Source organism: Gopherus evgoodei, chromosome 7 (assembly GCF_007399415.2).
Source record: "Gopherus evgoodei ecotype Sinaloan lineage chromosome 7, rGopEvg1_v1.p, whole genome shotgun sequence".
Taxonomy (NCBI): Eukaryota; Metazoa; Chordata; order Testudines; family Testudinidae; genus Gopherus; species Gopherus evgoodei.
In genome coordinates this window covers 77,002,963-77,028,811 of record NC_044328.1, presented here as the reverse complement: position 1 = coordinate 77,028,811, position 25,849 = coordinate 77,002,963, and the positions used below count along the sequence as shown (strand labels likewise).

The window sequence follows — 25,849 nt, the reverse complement described above, 5'->3', positions numbered from 1 at the left end:
CTGCCAAGGCCCCTCCTGGACCCAAGCCTTCATTTTGAAGGTGTGCCCGAGGGCGCAGTATCAGTTTCCCCTCCGGATCCTTCCCCGCGGTTTTCCAACCGTCTTTCATTTTTCCTCCCAGCGTGGACCCAAATAACATTGGACCGCTGGGTCTTGCGCACTGTGCAGGCCGGTTATCGCCTGCAGTTTTCATCGTCCCCCCACCCACCACCCTCATCCCTCTTCAGGGACCCCTCTCACGAGCAATTCCTCCGTCAGGAGGTGCAGACGCTTCTCGTCAAGGGAGCCATAGAGGAGGTTCCAGAGAGCGAGAAGGGCAAGGGGTTTTATTCCCGCTACTTTCTAATCCCCAAGTCCAAGGGGGGCCTCAGGCCTATCCTCGACCTGCGGGAACTCAACAAGTATATGGTAAAGTTGAAGTTCCGTATGGTATCCCTTGGAACCATCATCCCATCCCTGGATCCCGGAGACTGGTATGCCGCCCTCGACATGCAGGACGCTTACTTCCATATCACCCTATCCCCCCAGCACAGGTGTTTCCTCCGCTTTGTGGTCAACCGCCAACATTATCAATTTGCGGTCCTCCCGTTTGGCCTCTCTACGGCCCCGAGGGTGTTCACGAAATGCATGGCAGTCATTGTCGCATACCTTTGGCGCGGCCGCATTCACGTGTTCCCCTACCTCGACGACTGGCTGATCCGGAGCACATCGGAGCTGCAGGTCCGCGACCACGTCCGCAGGATCAGCAGCCTCTTTGCTGCCCTAGGCCTCGTGATCAACATGGACAAGTCTACTCTGCTCCCCAGGCAGAGGATAGAGTTCATCGGGGCCGTTCTGGACTCTACCCTAGCCAGGGCCTTGCTACCCTTGCCCAGGTTCCAGTCGCTGTCGGCCATCATTCTGCGCTTGCAGGCGGCCCCGTTGACCTCTCTAAGAACATGTCTGGCCCTCCTGGGACATATGGCGGCCTGTACGTTCGTGACAGCGTATGCCCGACTCCGCATGAGGCCTCTTCAATCTTGGCTCATCGCGCAGTACTGGCCGGCCAGACATTCGTTGGACACAGTTGTCACCGTTCCCCAAAGGGTACTGGACTCCCTTCGGTGGTGGCTGGACCAGTCCGTAGTCTGTGCGGGGCTCCCATTCCATCCGCCCCAGCCCTCGGCATCCCTGACTACGGACGCCTCAGATCTGGGCTGGGGGGCGCACTGTGGTGCCCGAAGAACTCAGGGCCTGTGGACCCCTCAGGAGCTGGACCTCCACATCAACATACGGGAGTTGAGAGCGGTCCGTCTTGCTTGTCAAGCGTTCGTCCATCACCTTCAAGGTCGTTGTGTCGCAGTGTTCACCGACAACACGACGACCATGTTCTACATCAACAAGCAGGGCAGCACCAGGTCCTCTCCCCTATGTCTCGAGGCGATGCGTCTCTGGGAGTTTTGTATAGCCCATGCCATTCACCTTTCCGCCTCCTATCTCCCGGGAGTACGAAACACTCTAGCGGATCGACTGAGCAGGTCCTTCCGCTCACACGAGTGGTCCCTCCGCCCAGACGTCGCCCTCTCACTCTTCCAGAGGTGGGGTCGTCCCCGGATGGACCTCTTCGCGTCCAGGGAGAACAGGAAATGTCGAACATTCTGCTACTTTCAGGGTCGGGAGCCCGGGTCTATAGCAGATGCCTTCCTGATCCCATGGGCGACCCACCTGTTTTACGCGTTCCCTCCCGTTCCGCTGATACACAGGGTCCTCCTCAAGGTGCGCAGAGACAGAGCTCGTGTGATTCTGATAGCTCCAGCGTGGGCCAGACAACATTGGTACCCCATGTTGCTGGACCTCTCAGTAGCCAACCCAGTTGCCCTGCCCCTTCTTCCGGACCTGATCACCCAGGACCACGACAGGCTCTGTCACCCAGACCTTCGGTCTCTGCACCTTACGGCATGGCTCCTGCGTGGTTGACAGGCTCCGAATTACGCTGCTCTACCCCGGTTCAGGAGGTTCTCCTGGGCAGTAGAAAGCCTTCCACCAGGGCTACTTACTCGGCTAAGTGGAAGCGTTTCTCCTGTTGGTGTTCGGAGAAAGGTCTTCTCCCTATGGACATTCCCATCACCACTATTCTGGACTACATCTGGTCCCTCAAGGCCCAGGGTCTGGCGTTGTCGTCCCTTCGGGTTCACCGAGCGGCTATCTCCACATTTCATCCTGGAGGGGACGGACGTTCCGTCTTCTCCCACCCTATGGTGGCGAGATTCCTGAAGGGACTGGAACGTCTCTATCCACAGATCCGCCCTCCTGCCCCTTCATGGGATCTCAACCTGGTCCTAACTTGGCTCATGGGTCCTCCATTTGAGCTGTTAGCTACTTGCTCCCTGCTCTATCTCTCATGGAAGACCGCCTTCCTAGTGGCCATCACCTCAGCTAGATGGGTGTTGGAACTACGGGCCCTCACAGTAGATCCCCAGATACGGTCTTCCATAAAGACAAGGTGCAGCTGAGACCACACCCTGCCTTTCTTCCCAAGGTGGTCTCAGCTTTCCACATTAACCAGGAGATCTTCCTCCCCGTCTTTTTCCCAAAGCCCCATTCGTCCCGCAGGGAGCAACAGCTCCACTCGCTAGATGTCCGTCGGGCGCTAGCATTTTATGTGGACAGGACCAAACCATTCCGCAAGTCCCCCCAGTTATTCGTGGCGGTAGCGGACCGGGTCAAGGGACTACTGATTTCCTCGCAGAGGATATCTTCCTGGGTTACCTCCTGTATCAGGACCTGTTATGACCTGGCCCACGTTCCGACGGGCCGTGTGACTGCTCACTCCACCAGAGCACAGGTGTCATCGCTGGCTTTCCTTGCCCGCGTGCCGATCCAAGACATTTGTAGGGCAGCGACCTGGTCATCGGTCCACACATTCGCTTCCCATTATGCCCTGGTTCAGCAGTCCAGAGATGACGCGGCCTTTGGCTCTGCAGTGCTCCAGGCCGCGACTTCTCACTCCGACCCCACCGCCTAGGTAAGGCTTGGGATTCACCTACCTGGAATGGATATGAGCAATCACTCAAAGAAGAAAAGACGGTTACTCACCTTGTAACTGGTGTTCTTCGAGATGTGTTGCTCATATCCATTCCACACCCGCCCTCCTTCCCCACTGTCAGAGTAGCCGGCAAGAAGGAACTGAGGAGCGGGTGGGCCGGCAGGGGTATATATCAAGTGCCATAGTAGCGCCACTCTAGGGGGCGACCTGCCGGCCCACTGGAGTTGCTAGGTTGAAAAAGTTTCCGGCAAACGTGCACGCGCGGCGCGCACACCTACCTGGAATGGATATGAGCAACACATCTCGAAGAACACCAGTTACAAGGTGAGTAACCGTCTTTTTTGCAGCATGAATGTCCTTGTTCCCAATGGAGCCAGACTGAGATGCACGGCGAGGAATGTCTTCAGAAGGCACCAACTGCTTCTCTCTTTTCCTCATGAAACTTTGGATTCAAATGGTAAAGGACAATTGTTTCCAGTGTAACCATGGCATCATTTGGGACCATAATAAATGTCACTGAACTATGGAGCGGGGTTCCAAAAACAGTTTTACCTGGGCTGTACATCACCATAGTGTCCTTATCTTGGGTGAGAACCAACCGCTTTGTTCCCGGTACTAATACTGTAGTTGTTGCCAAATTCTTGGCCTTAGTCAGGATAAATTTACACTTCACTGAAGTAAAATCCTTTACTAAACCAAATATGTTTTCAGTCATCATAGTGAGGAATATTCCCCAAAAATGCCCAGTTTGTTTCTTTAATGTGATGGCACAGATCTAAATGAGGGATTAGAAAAAGGCCTGGATCTGAATCCCTGTAAACCCCCAGTGGTGGGGTATCTTCAGAAACAGATATTCTGCTGCTGTCCCACATTCAGCACTGATTTCATTTTATACACATTTGCAGCATCTACAAAACATGAGTTCAGCAAAATGCCACTTTAGTTTCCTCCACATCTGCATAGATAGTCACAGTATTTCCCAAATCATAGGATTATCTAGGTGATACTGTCAGGTGTAAATGCCTATAGGGCCCGGACTACAGCTACTGCTGCTATTAGCCAAGATGGTCAGGGATGCAACCCCATGCTCTGGTTATCCCAAGACCTCTGACTGCCAGAGACTGTGACTAGATCACTTGATGATTGCCATGTTCTGTTCATTCCCTCTGAAGCACCAGGCATTGGCCACTCTCAGAAGACAGGATACTGGGCTAGATGGACTACTGATCTGACCCAATGTGGCCATTATTATGTTCATAGGGCCCCAGATACAAGGCCATTTTGCTTAGTGCCAAGTCGCTTACTGTGGAATTCTCTCCTTGTGTCATCTGAGACCATACTGACCAAAAGAATTTAACAACATTGTGATCACATGCAGTTAGTTGCGCTAATTGGGATGTGCTGTTGGTCACCATTTCAGAATGGAGATTTACTTGGTAGCATGCCCAAGAGCTTGGAGTATTCTCTCCAGTTGAATGAAGTGAATTTGAACTTCCTCCATGTCAACATGGAATGATGGGGAAAAAGCAAAAACAACATGAGAAACTACTATTTTAATAAATGGTCATTTGTCTCAAAGTCCCTAATAAATCTGAGCTACTTTCTGTCAAATAAAACTGATATCCAGTCATGTGACCAAACAGCCTTCAGAAAAGAAAGAAAAACCCACAACAGAGAAGAATCAGACACTTTCTGTTTCACATCAGGTGACATTCCAGAGCAGGTTGCATATGATGCAGAATCAGGACAAGAAGTTCTCCCACTGTGTTCTCCTCTGAGCCATTCAAAACCACTTCACTCAGTGCTCCCTCTATTATTGTCATGTTATTTACAAAAATTTTATCATCATCATAATAGGAAAACAGGCAACCTTCCCATCTGAAAACCAGCCCAACTCAGCAGGAAAAGGCTCAGAAGTGGCTTTGCCAATAGACAGAAATGGTGATTTAAACTCAGAATGACCCCAGTGTGTTTTGGATCAATTTGAATTCTCATTCCAGGTCTGTGACACTTTCATCTCCTGCCCTAATGAGTCTAATTTAAGATTAAAGGAATCAAACCACTTTGGGACACTTTGGGAGGTGGAGGGGCAGACTGTGAAGATAAACTCTACATGGTTCAGATAGAAGGTAACAATGCTAAGGAGGTGGGGGAGAAGGGAATCCCTCTAACTCCTCCCATCTCCTTGGAGTGTCACAGGGGCTGCCCTGATCCTGTTCTTTATTATATTTAAATACATTTTAAATGAGAAAAATGGTACAAAAATAACTGCTGTTTAGCACACTCCAGAGCAATGCGAAAACAACTGAGAATGAGACACGGGGGGAACTTGGTGACACTGTGCAGTTGGGGAACACTGATGCTCCAGGATTGTTTAGACTAGGAGAAGGGATGAAGCTTAGTTCAGGTCATGAGAAAATGTGCTAGCTGACCTGTGTACAGTGGCCGTGGTTCTGCCTTTACTGCAAGAATAGCTGTATTTTACATGAGAATAACGGGTAGATTTTACCTCACTGTAGCTCATAGACTTGAAGGCTAGCAAGAACTATCATAATCATCTAATATGACCTTGTGCACATTGCAGGCCACAGAACCTTGCTCACTCACTCCTATAATAGACCCCTAACCTTTGGCTGAGTTATTGAAGTCCTCAGATCATGATTTAAAGACTTCAACTTATACAGCAGTGGTCCCCAACCTTTTCCGGGTGGCAGGCATCAGATGATGAGCCACCGAGAAGCAGCAATGTCAAGAGACGCCGCCGCCAAAAATCAGTGGCATTTTGGCAGCGACGCCTCTTGGTGACGCTGCTTTTTGGCGGCATTTTGGCGGATGCTTGTCTGCCAGCCAGTACATGGGCGCACATAGATGCCCCAGCAGGCGCCATGGTGCCCGCAGGTACTGTGTTGGGGACCACTGTTATAGAGAATCCACCATCTATTCTAATTTATACCTGCAAATGACCATGCTGCAAAGGAAGGCGAAAAAAAACCCCAGGATCTCTGCCAAGCTGCCAATTCCTTTCCAACCCCAAATATGGCAATCATTTGGACCCTGAGCATGTTGACAAGACCCACCAGCCACTCAGTAAATAATTTTCTGTAGTTAACTCAAAGCCCTCTCCATCTAGTGTCCCACAGAATCATAGACTATTAGGGTTGGAAGGGACCTCAGGAGGTCATCTAGTCCAACCCCCTGCTCAAAGCAGGACCAATCCCCAGATTTTTACCACAGTTCCCTAAATGGCCCCCTCAAGGATTGAGCCCACAAGCCTGGGTTTAGCAGGCCAATGCTCAAACCACTGAGCTATCCCTTCCCCCCCTCTCTGGTCATTGGAGATATTTGCTACAAGCAGTTTCAGATGGGCAACCTGGCATTGTAGGCAGGCTCACCATCCCATCCCCTCAATAACTTTATCAAGCTCAATCTTGAAGCCAGTTAGGTTTTTTCCCCCACTGCTTCCCTGTTCCAGAACTTCACTCTTCTGATGGTTACAAACCTTCATCAAGTTTCAAGCCTAAACCTGTTGATGGCCAGTTAATATCCTTTTGTTCTTGTTTCAACGTTGGCACTTAAGTAACTCCTCTCCATCCCCAGTATTTATGCCTCTGATGTATTTATAGAGAGCAATATCTCCCTCAGCCTTCATTTAGTTAGGCTAAACAAGCCAAGCTCCTTGAGTCTTCTCTCATAAGATTGGTTTTCCATTTCTTGGATCATCCTAGTAGCCCTTCTCTACACTTGTTCCAGTTTGGATTCATCTTTCTTAAACATGAGAGACCAGAACTGCACACAGTATTCCAGATGAGGTCTCACCAGTGCCTTGTGTAATAGTACTAACACTTCCTTGTCTATACTGGAAATATCTTACCTGATGCATCTGAGGATTGCATTAGCCTTTTTCATGGCCACATCACATTGTCCGCTCATTGTCATCCTATGATCAACCAATACACCCAGGTCTTTCTCTTCCTCTGTTGCTCCCAACTGATTAGTCTCCAGTTTATGGTAAAAATTCTTGTATTGTCCCCAAGTGCCTGACGTTGCCCTTTGCACTATTTAATTTCTTGCCATTTCTTTCTCCAGTTTTCAAGGTCGTCCAGATATTTGTGTATTATATTTGGGTCATCCTCGGTATTGGCAATACCTCCCAGCTTTGTGTCATCTGCAAATTTTATTAGCACATTCCCAACTTGTGCATCAAGGTCAGTAATAGAAATGTGAATAAGATTGGTCCAAAAATATATATATATATTTGTCAGCCCTAGGCCACGTCCAGACTAGGTATTAAAATCGATTTTAGATACGCAACTTCAGCTACGAGAATAACGTAGCTGAAGTCGAACTTCTAAAATCGAGGTACTCACCAGTCTGGACGGCGCTGCATCGATGTCCGCGGCTCTCCGTGTCGATTCCGGAACTCCGTTCGGATTGATGGAGTTCCGGAATCGATGTAAGCGCGCTCGGGGATCGATACATCGCATCCAGACTAGACGCGATATATCGATCCCCGAGCTATCGATTTTAACCCGCCGATGCCACGGGTTAGTCTGGACGAGGGCCTAGAGAAGGGTTTAATGTTGTTTGTCTTCTTTGTGGATTCTTTGATGTGCAGTAAGGGCTGAGCTTTGACGGAAGTTTTTCCTGCACTCACAGCATTCATAAGGTCTCTCGCCCGTGTGAATTCTCTGATGTCTAATAAGGGCTGAGAGCTGACGGAAGTTTTTCCTGCATTCACAGCATTCATAGGGGCGCTCTCCTGTGTGGATTCTCTGATGTGTATTAAGGTGTGAGCGCCGAGAGAAGGTTTTCCTGCACTCACAGCATTCATAGGGTCTCTCTCCAGTGTGGATTCTCTTATGTGTAACAAGGTCTGAGTGGTAACTGAAGCTTTTCCCGCACTCACAGCATTCATATGGTCTTTCTCCTGTGTGGATTCTCTGGTGTGTAATAAGTGATGAGCTCTGACTGAAGCTTTTCCCACACACACAGCATTCATAGGGTCTCTCACCTGTGTGGATGCTCTGATGTGTAATAAGAGTTGAGCTCCGACTGAAGCTTTTCCCACACTTATGGCATTCATAGGGTCTTTCTCCTGTGTGGATTCTCTGATGTGTAACAAGGGCTGAGCTCTGAGTGAAGCTTTTCCCACACTCACAGCATTCATAGGGTCTCTCTCCTGTGTGGACCCTCTCATGTCTAATAAGGGTTGAGCTGTCAGTGAAGCTTTTGCCACATTCACAACATTCATAGGGCCTGTCTCCTGTGTGGATTCGCTGATGTATAATAAGGTGTGAGCTCAGAGTGAAGCTTTTCCCGCACTCACAGCATCCATAGGGCCTGGCTCCAGTGTGGATTCTCTCATGTTTAGTAAGGTGTGAGTGACTACTGAAACTTTTCCCACACTCAGTGCATGTGTTGTTTCTGTCTCCCAGGGAGATTCTCTTCTGGGCTCTGGTTTCCTTGTGGTCTTCGTAAACTTCCCGATAATTAATGGAGTTACCCATTTCCCACCCTGCCTGGGTTCCCTGCTGCCTCTCTGGTCTGTGCTGACTCTTACAGGCTTTTCCCTGCTCATGACTCCTGCACACAATCAACTGGGATCTTTGCATTAATAACACATGCAGTTCCACTTGCTCAGCCACTTCTGGCTGAGGATTCGGTTCCTTTTTCTCATTCACCATCCCCTCACCTGCCAGGACAGAGAGAGAAGCCTTAGAAACAGGGATGGAAAAGGGAAGCACAAACCAAAGTAAGTGCTGAGGAGAAAGGAAAAAAAATCAGGCTCTGTATTTCCCCAAACTCTGCCTCATAAGGGAGAAAGGAGGGAATCAAATCTGCCTCTGCATCTCATCCAAACAGCGGAAGGGAGGTTAGGGAGGGAGCTTCTGCCAGGAGTCAGTCAGGACAGCTAGGAAGCCATGAGTGGTATCTGTGCTGAGGATGCAGCATCTGATGGGGACAACTCTGAACTTGGAGAGCTCACAAGGTCTTTGTACGGAATCCCAACTGTTTCTTTTAGGCGCTGAGACTTTTTGACTTGGTTTCATGACCTCACCTGTGCAGGCACCTTTCGGGATCTCTCTTTCTTCAGAAGCATGGAGATTTGAGACCCATGGCTCATCCTTTTGTTCCAGCTGGGAGATCACATCGGGTTTGGAAACTGGAAACCCTGCTTGTGGGGGGAGAAAACCAAGGAGATCAGCTTAAGTCATGGAAAAAAAGTTCTGTTATTTTAACACCAGCCCATTTTAAAGCAATAAGATGTCAGGGTGAGTTCCACCAATTCTCAAAGGTGTAGGTGACTCTGTTTATGAGGTATTTAGCTAGCCCCATCTCTGCTGGAACACACACAGCCAGATATCATGGACAAGAGGGCTCCTAAAACACAGAGATAACTCCATGTCCCAGAAGGGCGAAGACTCTAGACACTCTGAAACTGCTTCTTGCTAACAGAGAGAGGCCCAAAAGCAATGAAAGGTCATAGGGAAACAGGGACCAGTAAGAATGGGCTGGCAGGGTTCAGTGTAGTATGGAATAGGATTGAGTGGGGGATGCCATCACATGCAGCAGCTCAGGGTATACGAAAAGTCTCTTGTGGAGAAGTCTGGGGAATTAGATGCTAAGCTCAGGATTCTCATTTATCTGGAAAAGGAGATTGTGAATAAAAGCATAAGACCACGTGACCTTGGGAAGGACTGACTAAACGATTCAAGAACCGTGAAAGGAAGAGTGAGTGTGGCTGATGCAGATGGGGAGGAGGGGAGTGAGATTCTCTGATTTCCTAGAAGTTTCACTGCCAACTTGTGACATCACCAAGAAAGTGCTCATTTGTGCCCGGGGAAGAGCTTGTCCTGCTTCTGCTTTCACTCCTGTGTCAGGAAATAGGCAGAGTATGCATGAGATACTGGCGAACATTTCACTGGCATTTTCTGATCTACTGAAGGCACCCGCCACAGGATGATGATGACACAGATATGGCAGCCTGGAACTGGCTGACACTGGCTCACTACTCTTGGTGATAGCCACTGGTGCTCGCTATGCAGACAGGTGCTTCGGAAGCAGGGCCACATGCACAGATTGGTGGGATCACATCATCATGCAGACCCGCAAGGACCAGCAGTGGGTTCAGCACTTTTGCATGAAGAAAACTACATTGCTGGAGCTTTGTGAGCAACTAGCCCCGACCCTCCAGCATCAGGTCACATGCATGAGGATGACCATGGGCCATCCAACCCTGGTGCTGTCCAATAAGTTTGTGGTACCATGGAGGGGATTCAGGACATGGTGCGGGTGGGAACAGGAGCCTGAACTCTCCTAGCCGTGACCTCAAGCAGCCTCTCTAACACATCTTTCTGCTGCTATCTTCCTCCTTCAGGGGACGTTTCCAATCCAGAGATTGCACTGCAAGTCTCTACTTGCATGCTGCATTTCTTCTCGTGCCTGCTTTTTGCCTTTCCATGTGCCATGAATCTTTTCCCTTTTGGTATTGTTCCTCCTTGTTGGCCCTGTCCAGGATGTCCATCATAAGCTCATCACAGACATGCTTTCTCCGTGACTGCTCCATGATACTTTGACATGGAGCCCTTGTTGCCAAAAAGGCTAACAGCATATTGAGCTGCATTAGTAGGAGCACTACCAGCAGATCGAGGGAAGTGATTATTCCCCTATATTCAGCATTGGTGAGGTCACATCTAGAGTATCGTGTCCAGTTTTGGGCCCCCCACCACAGAAAGGATGTGGACAAATTGGAGAGAAACCAGCGGAGGGCAATGAAAATGATTAGAGGGTTGGGGCACATGACTTACGATGAGCAGCTGAGGGAACTGGGCTAATTTAGCCTGCAGAAGAGCAGAGTGAGGGGGAATTTGATAGCAACCTTCAACTACCTGAAGGGAGGTTCCAAAGAGGATGGAGCTAGGTTGTTCTCAGTGGTGGCAGATGACAGAACAAGGAGTAATGGTCTCAAGTTGCAGTGGGGGAGGTTTAGGTTGGATATTAGGAAAAAACTATTTTGCTAGGAGGGTGATGAAGCTCTGGAATGGGTTACCTAGGGAAGTGATGGAATCTCCATCCTTAGAAATTTTTAAGGCCTAGTTTGACAAAGCCTTGGCTGGGATGATTTAGTTGGGGATTGGACTAGATGACCTCCTGAGGTCTCTTCCGACCCTAATCTTCTGAGTCTATGATTCTATCCTAGGCTTCTACTGGACTGGGATTCAGCTGCAAAGGTGGACAAGCATGAGAAGAGACATCAAACAGTTCATTATTGTCTCAGAAAAGGTTCAGTGCATCTCCAGAAAAAAGGACCTGTGGAATGTCAAGGCTGAAAAAATGATACTTTGTAAAATTCAGATTCAGTATATTCTCAGACCTTCCAGTTCTCTGCACCCGAGAAGACAAAGAAAACAGCTGTTGGAATCTGGGGGAGGGATCCTAACCTGAAGAGTTTGGTCAGTAACACTGCTGGAAGCATGTGGTGAGAAACTTTGCTCCAATCTAATACAGTTTGATAAGTTAAAACACTTTCTAGTGCCTATCTTTATTTTTCTTTTAAACATTTCCAACTTTTTAGCCTCATTACTTGTACTCGCCTAAAAGCTCTCTCTTTGTAGTTAATAAACTTCCTACTGTTTTATCTAATCCAGTGTGTTTAAATTACAGGCTCTGGATAACCCTATTTAAGGTAATAAACATTTATGTGTTGTGATACAGCATGGCCAGAGGGCAGCAGGAGAGGGTTAGAAGGGAGCCTTATTCCCTGTTAGGGAAAGAAAGTTTGCTATAGATTAACTAGAGCACCTGAAGCCAATTAGAGCACCTGCAGTCAGTCACATGATAAAAAACCCCGCTTCAATCAGACAATGTGGGTGTTGGAGCAGAGAGGATTGGTGTTAAGAGCAGAGAACACTTTGAAGAGAAGCACAGGACAATTTGGAGAAGTGCTGCGGTGGGCTAAGAAGTCCAAGACCCTAGGTAAAGGGGCACCTGGCTTGTGCAGAGGGAGGGCAGGAAGCCCCCACAAGCTGAAGGGTAGGAGAGGGAAGTAGCCCAGGGGAAGAAACCATCAGTTCAAGTGGTTTACCACTATCCCCAGGTCCCTCCCGCTCCACTCTCCTCCTCTAGGACACTAGTGGGGCAGTTAATATTCCAATCCAGGGGCAAGAAATGGTGCCCTGAACCCCCACCAAAGAAGAGAAAGCGTGAGACCCAACATAATAGTGCTGGCAATTTGCTACAGTATTTATTCCTTTAAAGCAGGGGTGGCCAACCTGTGGCTCCAGAGCCACATGCGGCTGTTCAGAAGTTAATATAAGCTCTTTCTATAGGCACCGACCAGGGCTGGAGCTACAGGTGCCAACTTTCCAATCTGCTGGGGGGTGCTCACTGCTCAACCCCTGGCTCTGCAGGAGGCCCTGCCCCCACTCCACCCCTTCCTGCCCCCTCCCCTGAGCCACCGTGCCCTTACTCCTCCCCCCTGCCCCAAGCCACCTGCGTGCCATGAAACACCTGATCGGCAGGACTGCCGGTGGGTGGGAGGCACTGGGCGCTGATGAGGGGCTGCTGATGTATTACTGTGGCCCTTTGGCAATGTACATTGGTAAATTCTGGCTCCTTCTCAGGCTCAGATTGGCCACCCCTGCTTTAAAGGAATAATGGACATAATATAATATAATCGGACTGCCCAGGAGAGGGCTGGGCTGTACAGGACATACATTTCTGGGGGAAATCCGGGACTGGGAGTGTGATGGGGTCACCCTGCAGTACAACCATGGCTGGTGAGAGCTGGGGTATGACTGGCAGGCTGCAGTTCCACAAATACATACGTGACAGCATGCTGGTGGCTGTTTGTGAGCAGTCCAGGTTGGAGGCTAAAGCAGCAAGGCATTGCAAGGCACCCCAGATTACAGGGCAGGGGTAACAAAAACCCCCACTGGTCAGGATTGTACCCCAGTATGTCACAAGGAAGTTGAGGGGGGAGTTGATGTGGTTTACTACCTAAGTTTTCTTAGTCCTTTCAGGCATTCCACATTCTGGAGGACATCAAAATCCTAGAGGTTCCTGAATGGCAAAAGGACATTCTGTTCCAAGGTACCGATGACAAGCAAGCCGTGTCTGCCACAGAGGTTTTCAAGCTTATGGTGACTTAGCAACACATCTATGAGTGGAGTTGGCTGGTGTTCTATAGCGGAAGGCCCGAGAAATATACCCTTCCCCGAAATGTGACTACTTATCTGGAGTTCCTCCTATGGGAAAAGTTTGCACCATCAGCACCTGGGATTGGGTCAAAATTCATGAGGGAATCAACAGAAGGTTGGGTTAGGTTAGCGTCCGCATGGATTACTGCCTTCCTATGACTTATGATAGACCCTGCTCTGAGTACATCTACCTCTGGACTACATGCAAACACACACAGTAATACGGATTCTCAAAGAACTGCACAGCTACCTCCACCCCTTTCCCCGGCGTATTTGTGGACTGTCTACAAACTCCCTGCCATATTTTGGAAAGGGAATACACTACGTTTCCCCCTTGCCCAGTACAGTTTACAGATGGCTCGTTATGCTGTGGCATGGCCAGTCTGTATAGTGTGACGTACTAAAAGGGAAGGCTATATAAGGATCTTACTTTTAACCCTCCTGCGCATCTTTGTAAGAACATGTAAGTATATAATAAAAAAATAATGTTAAATGCTTGTTAATCTGTTGTTTGATCTTTCCAGTCTTATTCTGAATTCCACATGGTGTTGGGGGAGTGAGAGATGCCAAGGCACTGGCATGCATTCTGCCATAAGTAGATATATGCCGATACCTGCTGTGATGTTATTGACATGAACTGTGACTGTATAGATCATTATTGCAACCAAGGTCCTATAGTGGTACCAAATCTTGTACAAAGGAGGTCAAATAAGGTGTCTATGAGAAGGTTATGATTTGCTGGTTATGATTATGGTAGCTTTTTTAATTTAAAATTATAAGTATTGGCTCTATACTGTCTGTATTTCAAACTTGTGCTATGCTTCTGGATGACAACCCAGACAATTTGGCATCAGCACTGCATAGCCTGCTTGATGACGCATTAAGGACCATCAGCTATACAACTGATCCATTAAGAGAAGGTAGATACACCTTATGACTCAGCAAGACATGCAGGGACATGCCTATGGACAGAACTCTAAGGTTTTTCCATTCCGTGTGCTGGGTGGCTTGTTTGGAACAAAGGAAGCACAAGCCACATGGCAAAAGGACCATAAAGGGCAGCTGCATCATCTCCATTTTGTCTTCAATCCTGCTTCTTACCTCTGGAGGAACTTTGCTACAAACTGAAGCTCTGAACAAAGGATTGAATGACCCATCCAAGCCATGGATGTACTCCAGATATTTGATTTGAACCTGCAGTTTATTCCATCACTGCTACAAGCCTGAACCAAAAACTTTGCCATTGCTGTATGCAATTGATTCCATTTAACCAATTTTAGCTCTCATCTATATTTCTTTCTTTTTATTAATAAACCTGTAGATTTTAGATTCTAAAGAATTGGCAACAGCATGATTTGTAGGTAAGATGTGACTTGCATATTGACCTGGGTCTGGGATTTGGTCCTTTAGGATCAGAATAACCTTTTTTTTCTTTCACTGGGGTATTGCTTTTCATAACCATTTGGCCCTTATAAGGAGCAGTGCTGATGGTGATACAAGGGAACTGGAGTATCTGAGGGAACTGCTTGTATCACTTCTGCTTAGCCAGTGGGGTAAAACCAAAATCCTCTGTTTGGCTGGTTTGGGCTGTAACTGTCCTGCTCTAAGCAATCTGTCCTGAATTGATACTCTCAGTTGTATCCCGTCAGAGGCTGCTTCGTTACACCTGCAGCTTGTAATAAAAATTGCATTTGGTCACAGTCCAGAAATCCCTCCCATTCATACATTAATAACAACTGACATGGAGCCAGAAACTTACCAAGCTCCAGGACTACTTTGGCCTCTTCTGTTTCTGCTGTGAGTTCCACAGCAGACTACTCCTCCAAGGGGTCATCAAACAGCTCCTCTGAGTATGGACCCAAGACATGCTGCAGCTAGCTGCTCAGAGACTGGTCGGAGCAGCCAGAGACACTTTGCTAGCCTGATCTGGTGGCTGCTGGCTCCCCTCAGGAGCTCTATGAAATTGAGTGTCAGAAGGTTGTCATCCCAGCTGACCAGACTATTGTGAATTTCTGGGATCTCAGTGCTCAGCAAGCACCCAGCACCTGATGAAAGTCATTGTAAATGAGATAAAGAGGATGGGGGGCTCCCAGAGATGCAGTTCTCTGGCTTTCCGGTGGCTTTTGAGCCACTTACTCTGCTCTCTGCACCGGTCACTGGTCCATATTGTCATAAACAAATAGTTAAGGGTTAATGTCTCTTTTACCTGTTAACAAACAGTAAACCTGGAACACCTGACCAGAGGACCAATCAGGAGACAAGATACTTTCAAATCTCGGTGGAGGGAAGTCTTTGTTTGTGTTTTTTGGGTTTTGCTTTGTTCTCTCGGGGTCCTGAAAGGGACTAGACGTGCAACCAGGTTTCTTGCCAATCTCCCTGCTACAGTCTCTTATATATTCAGAATAGTGAGTATTAAGTAGAAAAGGCGGTTATAGTCTTTTGATTGTTTTCTGTATTGCAAATGTGTATTTTGCTGGACGGATTTCGACTGGTATTTGTGCTGGGGAGAGACTTCTTTCTAGTGTTTATAAGCTGAAAGACCCTGTAATATTCCATCTTGATTTTACAGAGATTTCTTACTTTTTTTCTTTTATTAAAAGCTTTTCTTTTTAAAAGACCTGATTAATTATTTTTTTCCCCTTGTTATGGCTCAAAGTGAGTCTGTACTCCCCAGGGAATTGGTGAGAGAAGGGAAGGAGGAGTGGGGGAGGAAAGGTGAATTTCCTCTGTGTTTTAGATTCACGGAGCTTGAATCTGTCTATCTCTCCAGGATAGCCCAGAGACGGAAAGCCTGGGAGGGGGAGAAGAAACCTGATTTCTGTGTGTTGTGATTCAAGGAATTTGAATCACGGTGATCTCCTAGTGTACCCAGGGCGGGAAAGATCTGGGAGGAAGAAAGGAGGGGGAAGGGAAATGGTTTATTCCCCTTTGTTGTGAGACTCAAGGAATTTGGGTCGTGGGGTCCCCAGGGAAGGTTTTTGGGGGGACCAGAGTGCCCCAAGACACTACATTTTTGGGTGGTGGCAGCCTATCAGATCTAAGCTGGTAATTAAACTTAAAGGAATTCATGCTGGTACCCCATCTTTTGGACTCTAAGGTTCAGATTGGGGAATTATACCATGACACATGTAATCCCCAGTGCTGCCAGGCTGTTTGCTATTTCTTGGTGCACATTGTCGTTTTTGATGCTTTTACTGAAGTCCAGTGTCTTGCTCACTTCGCCCCAGAGATTCACCAGAATCTGACTGTAGTCCTGTGACCATGCAGCAGCACGCTGGGCAAAGTACTTGTCTTGTTGGTGGCCACAGCAAAAGCTGTTGTCGCTGGCCAGAGCCGTTTGCAGTTCAGCGGTCACACTAAAATGGCAGGGTTATAGGATGTGCAGTTGTACTTGAACCAGGGACGTGCTTCCATTTCCTGGGAGTTGATTGGCTAGTCTTGAGACAGAAAGGCCAAGGAACACTAGCCCATGGGATTGTGGGATAGCATTGCTGGATGCTCAGGATATGAGTTGGGGGACCTGGACTTGACTTGCTTCCACACTGCAGAATGATGGAGCTTCCGAGACTTGGGCTCAGAATCACTGCCCTGGCCAGGTCCAAGGGCCTGGGTCCTGAGAGCTTACTGGCCTGAGTCAGATAGATCTGTGTGCAGAAGGAATGGGGGTTGGGCTTGAGCCTGAGTCTGAATCTGAGCTTACACTGCAGTGTAGACACAGCCTCAGCCCTATTTCTCCACACCCCCTGTGACAGAGCTGGAGCTACTGTGTAGTACTGATGAATACTGAACCCTGGCCTGGCTATTGGGATACTGACTGTATTACTATGCTGGTTTAGTTTAATAGGGACACTGCAAGGAAAACAAGCAGGAAAGGACGAAGAGTGGCTCAACATGAGACACCCCTTATTAATTGCTTAAGGGTTGATAAGAGAAAATGCCTGAAATATTAGCTTGGAATATTCTACCTCCTGGCTCCAGCCAACTTATAGAACTGGATTAGCTGAGCAGGGCCATGGCCTGGAGCCAAGAAGATCAAAAGGACTGGAGCAGTTTAAAAAGGGACTCGCTCCCAAAAAGGGAACAGGTGATTAGGTGATAGAGTGAAAGAGGCAGAAACAGGGACCTCACTAGGGAATCAGCAGACATTAGACCTCCCTAGGTGACCATGAGGGGACGGTAAGCCTTTAGAATGGCAGGCATGATGAAGCCTATTTGCTATTTTAAAATCCTCTTCTCTCATACTTCTTTCCTCCTGCAAAATCAAACCACAGCAGTGTTTAAGGTGGCTGTTTTGTAACTCTGCACCACTGATCCTAGACTGCAGAACGTGTCACCACTCAGCCTGACCTGCTGGGTAAACATGGCTCATACACAGGGTATTGCAGCTTAGGGCCCAATCCAGGAGCAGGAGAACAGCAGAATTCTACTCCAGAAGGAAAGGCACAAGGCTTGACAGCTGAAGGGGGGCACTCAGAGAGACCAAGAAGGGGAGAGAGGTGCAGCTAGGCCTGTCACTCACTAGGATACTCACTCCCCTTCCTCTTACTGCTCTCAGCTCTTCCCCCACCCACCCCTAGTGTCACAACCAGGATGCAGGCAGTCTGAAAAGGACCTAGGGGTTACAGTGGACGAGATCCTGGATATGAGTCAACAGTGTGCCCTTGTTGCCAAGAAGGCTAATGGCATTTTGGGCTGTATAAGTAGGGGCATTGCCAGCAGATCGAGGGATGTGATCATTCCCCTCCATTTGACATTGGTGAGGCCTCATCTGGAATACTGTGTCCAGTTTTGGGCTCCACACTACAAGAAGGCTGTGATAAAATTGGAAAGAGTCCAGCGGAGGGCAGCAAAAATGATTAGGGGGCTGGAGCACATGACTTATGAGGAGAGGCTGAGGGAACTGGGATTGTTTAGTCTGCAGAAGAGAAGAGTGAGGGGGAATTTGATAGCTGCTTTCAACTACCTGAAAGGATTTTCCAAAGAGGATGGCTCTAGACTGTTCTCAGTGGTACCAGATGACAGAACAAGGAGTAGTGGTCTCAAGTTGCAGTGGGGGAGGTTCAGGTTGGATATTAGGAAAAACTTTTTCACTAGGAGCGTGGTGAATCACTGGAATGGGTTACCTAGGGAGGTGGTGGAATCTCCTTCCTTAGAGGTTTTTAAGGTCAGGCTTGACAAAGCCCTGGCTGCGATGATTTAGTTGGGGATTGGTCCTGCTTTGAGCAGAGGGTTGGACTACTCTATGATTCTATGACCTAGTGGTCAGACCAGGAATCGGGCATCAGATTGAGGGCTTGTCTACATCAGAAAGTTGCAGCGCTGGTGAGGGAGTTACAGCGCTGCAACTTTGAAGGTGTACACATCTGCAGGGCACCACCAGCGCTGCAACTCCCTGTTTGCAGCGCTGGCCGTACTCCCGTTTTGTCTCGGGTGTAGAGGATCCAGCGCTGGTGATCCAGCGCTGGTAATCCAATGTAGACAGTTACCAGCGCTTTTCTTGACCTCCGTGGAAGGAGGAAGCCTCTGGTAATCAAGCTGGTTTCCTTTCCCGGTTTGCTCTCTCGGTCCCGGAGCCAGCCAGCAAACCGCAGGGAAGGAGACCTGCTTGCTCGGGGTTCCGGGACCGAGAGAGCAAACCGGAAAAGGAGACCAGCTTCGCCGCGGTTTGCTCTCGCATTCCCGGAGCCACCCAGCAAACCGCAGGGAAGGAGACCTGCTTGCTCGGGGTTCCGGGACCGAGAGAGCAAACCGGGAACGCTGCGGTTTGCTCTCTCGGTCCCGGAGCCAGCCAGCAAACCGCAGGGAAGGAGACCTGCTTGCTCGGGGTTCCGGGACCGAGAGAGCAAACCGCGGCGAAGCTGGTTTCCTTTCCCGGTTTGCTCTCTCGGTCCCGGAACCCCGAGCAAGCAGGTCTCCTTCCCTGCGGTTTGCTGGGTGGCTCCGGGACCGAGAGAGCAAACCGCGGCGTTCCCGGTTTGCTCTCTCGGTCCCGGAACCCCGAGCAAGCAGGTCTCCTTCCCTGCGGTTTGCTGGCTGGCTCCGGGACCGAGAGAGCAAACCGCGGCGAAGCTGGTTTCCTTTCCCGGTTTGCTCTCTCGTCCCGGAACCCCCCCTTGAAGCCGCCCAACAGCGCTGCAGTGTGGCCACATCTAACACCACTTGCAGCGCTGGTTGCTGTAAGTGTGGCCACTCTGCAGCGCTGGCCCTATACAGCTGTACTAATACAGCTGTAACAACCAGCGCTGCAAAATTTTAGATGTAGACATGGCCTGGGTCAGATATCAGGAGGTCGGATGCTGAGACAGGCCAGAGGGCAAAACCAGGAGTCAAGTGCCAGGAGGCAGCAGGGTCAGTTACCAAGCGATCAGAGTCAGACAGCTGGAGCAGGTATCACAAGGGAAGCAGCCCTCAGCAGGGGAAACCCAGCTGCAGGGACAATTTCTTGTGTCTGTGCTTGGGTTAAGTAGAAGATGGGGACAAATCAGGACCCCTAGCGTTCCACCAATCAGCTGGAATCCTCTGTCAGGGTTTGGCTTCTAGTCTGACAACTGCTGGCAGGTCCCTGGGTGGCAGGTGGAACTTACTAACTGCTAAGAGCCCCATGGACCAGCATTCAAGATCTGTAGTTCTGGACACCTGGGGACAGGAGCACCTGCTTCTTGTGTTCTCTCCCTTCCTATCGCCCACAGCCCTGTTTGGTACCCGTTCCCCCAGTCTCCTGCTTCCCACCCACTTCCCATCCCAATATTCATTCTAAATGTTCCTTGTTCCTGCCAAAAAAGTGTCCCCTCCCTCCCACTGCTAGCACCCCCCTTTCCTGGAGCACCTGGCATCCACCCTCCCTTTACTCACACCCTCAACCCTCCCAGCTTCTTGAGCTCCTGATCCAACTTCCTCTCACTGCTCCTAGCCCTCCATGGCACCCAACTCCCTACAGCAGCTGCTTCAAGACATCCCCACTGGCCCCAACCCTCCCAACTCATAAGAGCGCTTTACCCCAAGCCTTCCTCTCTCCAGCCTGCCACCAGCTGGACCCTGAAGAAGGATTGTGAGGTAGCTTTCTGGAGGTGTATGGAGAGCTCCTCCCAGCAGGAGCAAAAGCATGAAGCAGATAGTTTGAACATTTAACAAGTGAGTGATGGAGGCTGGCATCCCTGGCGGATCACAGGTGGGAGCTGGCATCTCAGTGCTGAATCAGAAATTATACATCAGATGCAGACAAGCTGTGAAAGGATTTACCACTAAGATGAGCAGCTTAGGTTTGAGGGGACAGAAATGGGGAAACCAATGGAGGGATTCAGAGAGAGGGATGCCATGGATTTACAGAGCATTAGATGCCACAGCCTTTCTATGGTCTCTCTTGGGACTGCTCCCTTTAATGTGCTAGACCCTAAGCTTAGTTCCTGGATGTCAAGCTCCACATCTCCACTTCTCTGAGTGTGGGCCTAGTGGCAGCACCCCTTTTTCTCACCAGGGCTCTCCAGTGAGTCCAAGAGAGTCCCCTCTCTTTAGGGGGTGATGCAAACAGTAGGTAGCTGCAGCAACGCAAGAGAGGCTCTTCACAACAAGCCAGTGTTTATTAGGGAATAAAATATTGAAGGGCTCCCTCAGGTTAATCTGAGGCCCAGTTATGTGCAAGAAAATGTTATAAGAGCAAGCTGATTTTGGAAAAAGCTGCTTTAGAGGAGTCTCTGTCTCAAGAACACTTTGTCAAATAACCCCATCCTTGGGCCACTACCCCTGCTGAGCACTCCCCTGAACAGCAGCACATTTCAAGCCAATCCAAATAAGCATGTGGATTTTAGGGCAGTCAGAATGGTCAGCCTTTAAACAGAAAGCAATGCTGAACTTTAACTATAGCAGAGATGGTGCTCCTCTGTAAAGATTTCCCAAGTCAGCATTAATAGTTGTAGCATTTGGAATTTCAGATCACCATGAGCCAAACAGACAAGTCAAAGTGACTGAAATGCACAGGCAGGAAGACCAAGACTCTGTTCAGAGCCAGAGGGTTTTCAGTAATCTGCTCTAACAGAACTGGCTCAAGGGACATGCTGTGGCCATTGATGCTAAGGTACATCCTTGTGTTTGAGTCCTACGTCTAACAGCTTCCAGATAGTGTGTGTTGGCAGGAGTTCCTTGTGGAAGTTTTGCTCTGATACCAATATTTCTCAGTTGAGAGCAATATTTTCAAGTGCTCTATAATCCACAGGCAGGCTTTGACCTGGCCTGCACTTAAAAACTTCACCAGCATAGCTATGTCAGTGAGGGGTGTGAGAAATCACATCCCTATCCCACATAGCTCTGGCAGCAGGAGCTCTGGTGTAGACACAGTTATAGTGTCAACAAAGTCCATTTTAAAAAACATCATTTAACATTGCCCAGCACTGCCTCATTTCAAATGTGGCTAAACCTTTGAAAACAAGGAAACAGAGTTCAAGTACACGCCACCCTTGCAATGCATCCTTAACTCTGCCCTCACCCGCTAGCCCTGGAGCTGGCAATAGCCATTGGAAATAGCTCAGTAAAGGTGCAAAGGTTTACAAACTACCAGGGGACGTGAAGGATTCTCCATCTCTTGAAATCACAATAGGATGCCTTTCTAGAGGATGATTTAGTCAACACAAGGTATTCAGCTCAATAAACTGGTAAGTGGATGTAATTCTATGGCCGGTATTATGCTACAGGTTAGAGTAGATGACCTTTGTCCCTTTTGACCATAAAAATCTCAGTCTATAACAGATATGAGAAAAGACTGGTATTGTGTTCCACCAGCTGCAATACCAGCATTGATCTGCATGCACCTCAGCTATGTGCACTGCGCTAACTGTAACTGAATAGTGCAGGGATTAATTGGAACAGGTTGGGAGAGATGTAACTGTGATATGAAGAGAGGTGCAAATGAACCTTGAGGGACCAAGTCTGCCTCATTTCAGTGCTGAGTATTATTGACCCAACCTTCAAAGGTGCACAAAGTTTTCACCATGGGAATTGTCAGGAGTCTGGTGACATACATGCTAATGGTCTCCGTGAAGGCTCAGTGAAGGCAATGACTCAGAAGGAATCCCCATGGGAAGGGGAAAGGGGTGGTAATGTTTTGCTAGTCTGATATGCTTCTTGTGCAGTAGACTCTGTGTTTTAACTGTAGCCCGGGGATGGGAGCTTCTGTCTGCTACAATGGAAATGAACCCAAGTTTTCCCTTAGCAAAGAGAAGATGTTAGACTTTGTGCTACGCTGTCATGTGCTCTGTTCCCAAAGTGTTCTGTAGTGGGGAGGGCAGAGCGTTAGCATGTGTGTCACTGGCATGTCAGGCTGTTGCTGAAACAGGGCAGAGTAGAGGTTGCACTGTGGGAGTGACATGAACTTAACTCTTCATTTCCCCTGCTAATAGCTGAGGGGATAGGAATCCTTACCCAGCGAGGTCACATTCTCATAATTCTCCTGCATGATATCTCTGTAGAGGGCTCTCTGAGCAGGGTCCAGCAAAGCCCATTCCTCCCTGGTGAAATACACAGCCACCTCCTCGAAGGTCACCAGCCCCTGAAAGAGCAAGAGCCCCCCACTCAATACCTGCTGCCCCAGAGACAGCCCCCTAGTCATGGGGAAGCAGGGCTAGGAAAATGTAAGTTCTGGGGAGGCACAGTCCCCATAGTCACACCCCCTCCCTGCTCAGAGAAGCCAGCAGGCATCAGGGTGAGGAGAGAAAGACAGAGCCTCTCGTTCCTCCCAGCAAACAGAGGGGGCAGGGTCTTCACATTCATCAGACACCTATTAGCCAGAGGCTGACGCAGCCAGCCAGGTTGGCAGGGTCCAGGTTCAGCTCCAGGGTAAGAATCCCAAAACCCTCCCAATTGCCAGCAGCAGCATGTGAGGGGCAGGTCATTTCCCCTAAGCAGCAGTGGTGGGTACCCCTTCTTATCTCATCATAGCCTCTGGCTGGCAGGTTCTCGCTCCAGCACTGGGAGCCTGGTAAGTTTTCCCAGCCCTGTCCAGGGGGGTTGTTTCCTGTTCTTCAAATCGTGGATTTTCTATCCCAATGCCCATGGGTCTGTTCCTGGAATCTAGGCCTGGGTTAAATTAGTTCCAGCAGGTCTGTCACACTCTGTCCATGTTTCCTGCCCCCTCCCAGCTCCAGAGCAAACTGCCCAGACGCTCTCACCTCCTGTGTATTTACTAGGGCAACCAGATAGCAAGTGTGAAAAATCGGGACAGGGAGTGGGGGGTAATAGGCACCTATATAAAACAAAAGCTCAAATATCGGGATTGTCCCTATAAAATCCGGACATCTGGTCACCGTAGTATTTACTGCCCCTCTCCCGGAACTCCTCAACAATCCTTACCTGAACAGGCTCCACTGCAGCCATTCCCCTTCCCTGTCCCATTGGAGGCTGAGCCAAGCCGGCGTGAAACAGGGACAGTCCTCTGCAGCCTGTCAGGGCGAGAAGGGCAGCTTGGGAGATTTCTAAACAGACTTTGCTTAATTCCACATCACAAGTCCCACCAGCTCTTTCCCTGCAGACAGATGTTCCAGACTGTGACATGCTGGGAACAAGCTTTAACCCAGCACAGCCATAGCTCCTCCACTAGGACTTGAACCCACCACCGAGACATGTTTAAACCCTCCCAGTGACACCATCTCTGCTAGGAAAGAACAGAACCAAAGGAGGCACTTTGGGGGATTCCCCTGCCACAGCCCCAAGGGAACCAGGGACTGGCTTCTCCTCTCTCTGCACCTCACCTTGCCCACAGGACTGTGAATCTGCAATACACGTGTCAGGGCATGTGACAGATCTGGGCCACTCCCTCCCCACTTATTTCTCCCACTGCCCCTCTCATGCTCTCTCCTCTATCCCCTGCCCCCCTCCCTCTAACTGGGACAGCCTCATTCTTGGGGTTTTCCCTCGCCCATGGCTGGATCCGCTGCTGCAGGGGCTCCCTGCTCCCAGGAGGGGCTGTTTGTGTAGAATCAATGTTACCCCTGTCCCCGAGGTCACTTACCTGCAGTCTTCGGCTCAGGGCTGGGGTGGGCAGAGCCCGGATCTGGTTTCCACTGGAGAAAGCCCCCCTCGGGAGTTGCAATGCAGGTCTCCCCCAGCAAAGGAGAAGTAGCAGCTACTTAGCCCGGCTCTCTGACCCCAATGCAAACAGCAGCCAGCTCCGCTCTTTGTTCTCCTCGATTGCTGCCTCCTTCCTCCCAGCAGCACCCTCCGCTCCAGCCTGCTCTGCTGCTCCAGCCCCTTCCTGTGTCCTTCAACACCAGCCCGGGCTGCAGAGCTGCGGAGCCGGAGGCTTGTCCTGCTGGAACCCGCCCCGTTTCCGCGCGTCCCAGGAGGAGCTAGTCCAGCTCGCGGGAAGTGACTGGCTCTCCCGGCCAGAGGGGGAAGGGGATATAAAGGGAAAGCAGAGAGAGACTGAGAGGAGCAGACGGAGAAATAAAGGGGGAAGGAGGTTCCCAGCTCCTTTACTGCATCACTCTGGGCTGAGCGTCACAGACTCCCTCCCCGCCCCCCCGTTGCCCCAGGGATCTCACAGGGGCTCTGCTTCATGCCAGGCACCGGCCTCGCTGAGTAACTGCGCTGCTGCCGCCCCTCCCCACCCCTGCTTTGTCACCCCTCCATGGGGGCAGGTCTGCAATTAACGTCTGTGCTTCCAGAGACAGGACCTGTGTCACTTTACCTCGTGGGGAGGCACCAGGGAAACTCACACACTCAGGGACACTGTTCAGATAATAACTAAAGGCTAGAGCTGTTCAAGCAATTAAAAATGTTAATCAGGATTAATTGCTCTGTTAATAATTAAATATTTTTGGATGTTTTCTCTCATTTTCAAATACATTGTATTCTGTGTTGTAATTGAAATCAAAGTGTACAGTGCTCATTTTATATTTATTTTTATGACAAATACTTGCACTGTAAAAAACCCAAAAGAAATAGTATTTTTCAATTTACCTCATAGAAATACTGTAGTGCAATTTCTTTAGTGTGAAAACTGAATTTACAAATGTAGAGTTATGTACAAAAAAACCTGCACTCAAAAATAAAACTGTGTAAAACTTTAGAGCCTACAAGTTCATTCAGATCTACTTCTTGCTCAGCCAATCGCTCAGACAAACGAGTTTGTTTACATTTACAGGAGACAATGCTGCCTGCTTCTTGTTTACAATGTCACCTGAAAGTGAGAACAGGCATTTGCATGGCACTTTTGTAGCTGGTGTTGCAACATACTTAAGTGTCATGCATCAACCACCATTCCAGAGGACATGCAACCATGCTCATGATGGGTTCTGCTTGATAATGATCCAAAGCAGTATGGAATGACCCATGTTCATTTTCATCTTCTGAGTCAGATGCCACCAAGAAGATTGATTTTCTTTTTTGGTGGTTCCATTTCTGTAGTTTCCACATTGGATATTGCTCTTTTAAGACATCTGAAAGCATGCTCCATACCTTGTCCCTCTCAGATTTTGGAAGGCATTTCAGATTCCTTAAACCTTGGGTAGAGTGCTGTAGCTACTTTTAGAAATCTCACAATGGTACCTTCTTTGCGTTTTGTCAGATCTGCAGTGAAAGTGTTCTTAAAACGAACATATGCTGGGTCATCATCCAAGATTGCCATAACATGAAATAT

General features: G+C 49.1%; 1 protein-coding gene and 1 long non-coding RNA gene across 2 annotated transcripts; one reads left to right on the top strand and one right to left on the bottom strand.

Annotated features, from left to right (window-relative positions):
* The first annotated feature begins 6,827 nt into the window (after positions 1–6,827).
* LOC115655136 lies at positions 6,828–13,901 on the top strand. Its single transcript, XR_004001335.1, has 4 exons — positions 6,828–7,230; positions 11,226–11,504; positions 11,690–11,711; positions 13,039–13,901. It is a non-coding gene; the product is annotated as an uncharacterized LOC115655136 (long non-coding RNA).
* Positions 7,533–24,743, bottom strand: LOC115655135 (zinc finger protein 501-like). The gene is made up of 5 exons (XM_030570302.1): positions 24,221–24,743; positions 23,563–23,651; positions 22,636–22,762; positions 9,084–9,197; positions 7,533–8,717 (listed from the first exon to the last, which is right to left on the bottom strand). Exons 2-5 carry the CDS (start codon positions 23,602–23,604, stop codon positions 7,600–7,602), a joined length of 1,401 nt encoding a protein of 466 aa, XP_030426162.1. The 5' UTR covers positions 23,605–23,651; positions 24,221–24,743; the 3' UTR covers positions 7,533–7,599.
* Positions 24,744–25,849: the final 1,106 nt, after the last annotated feature.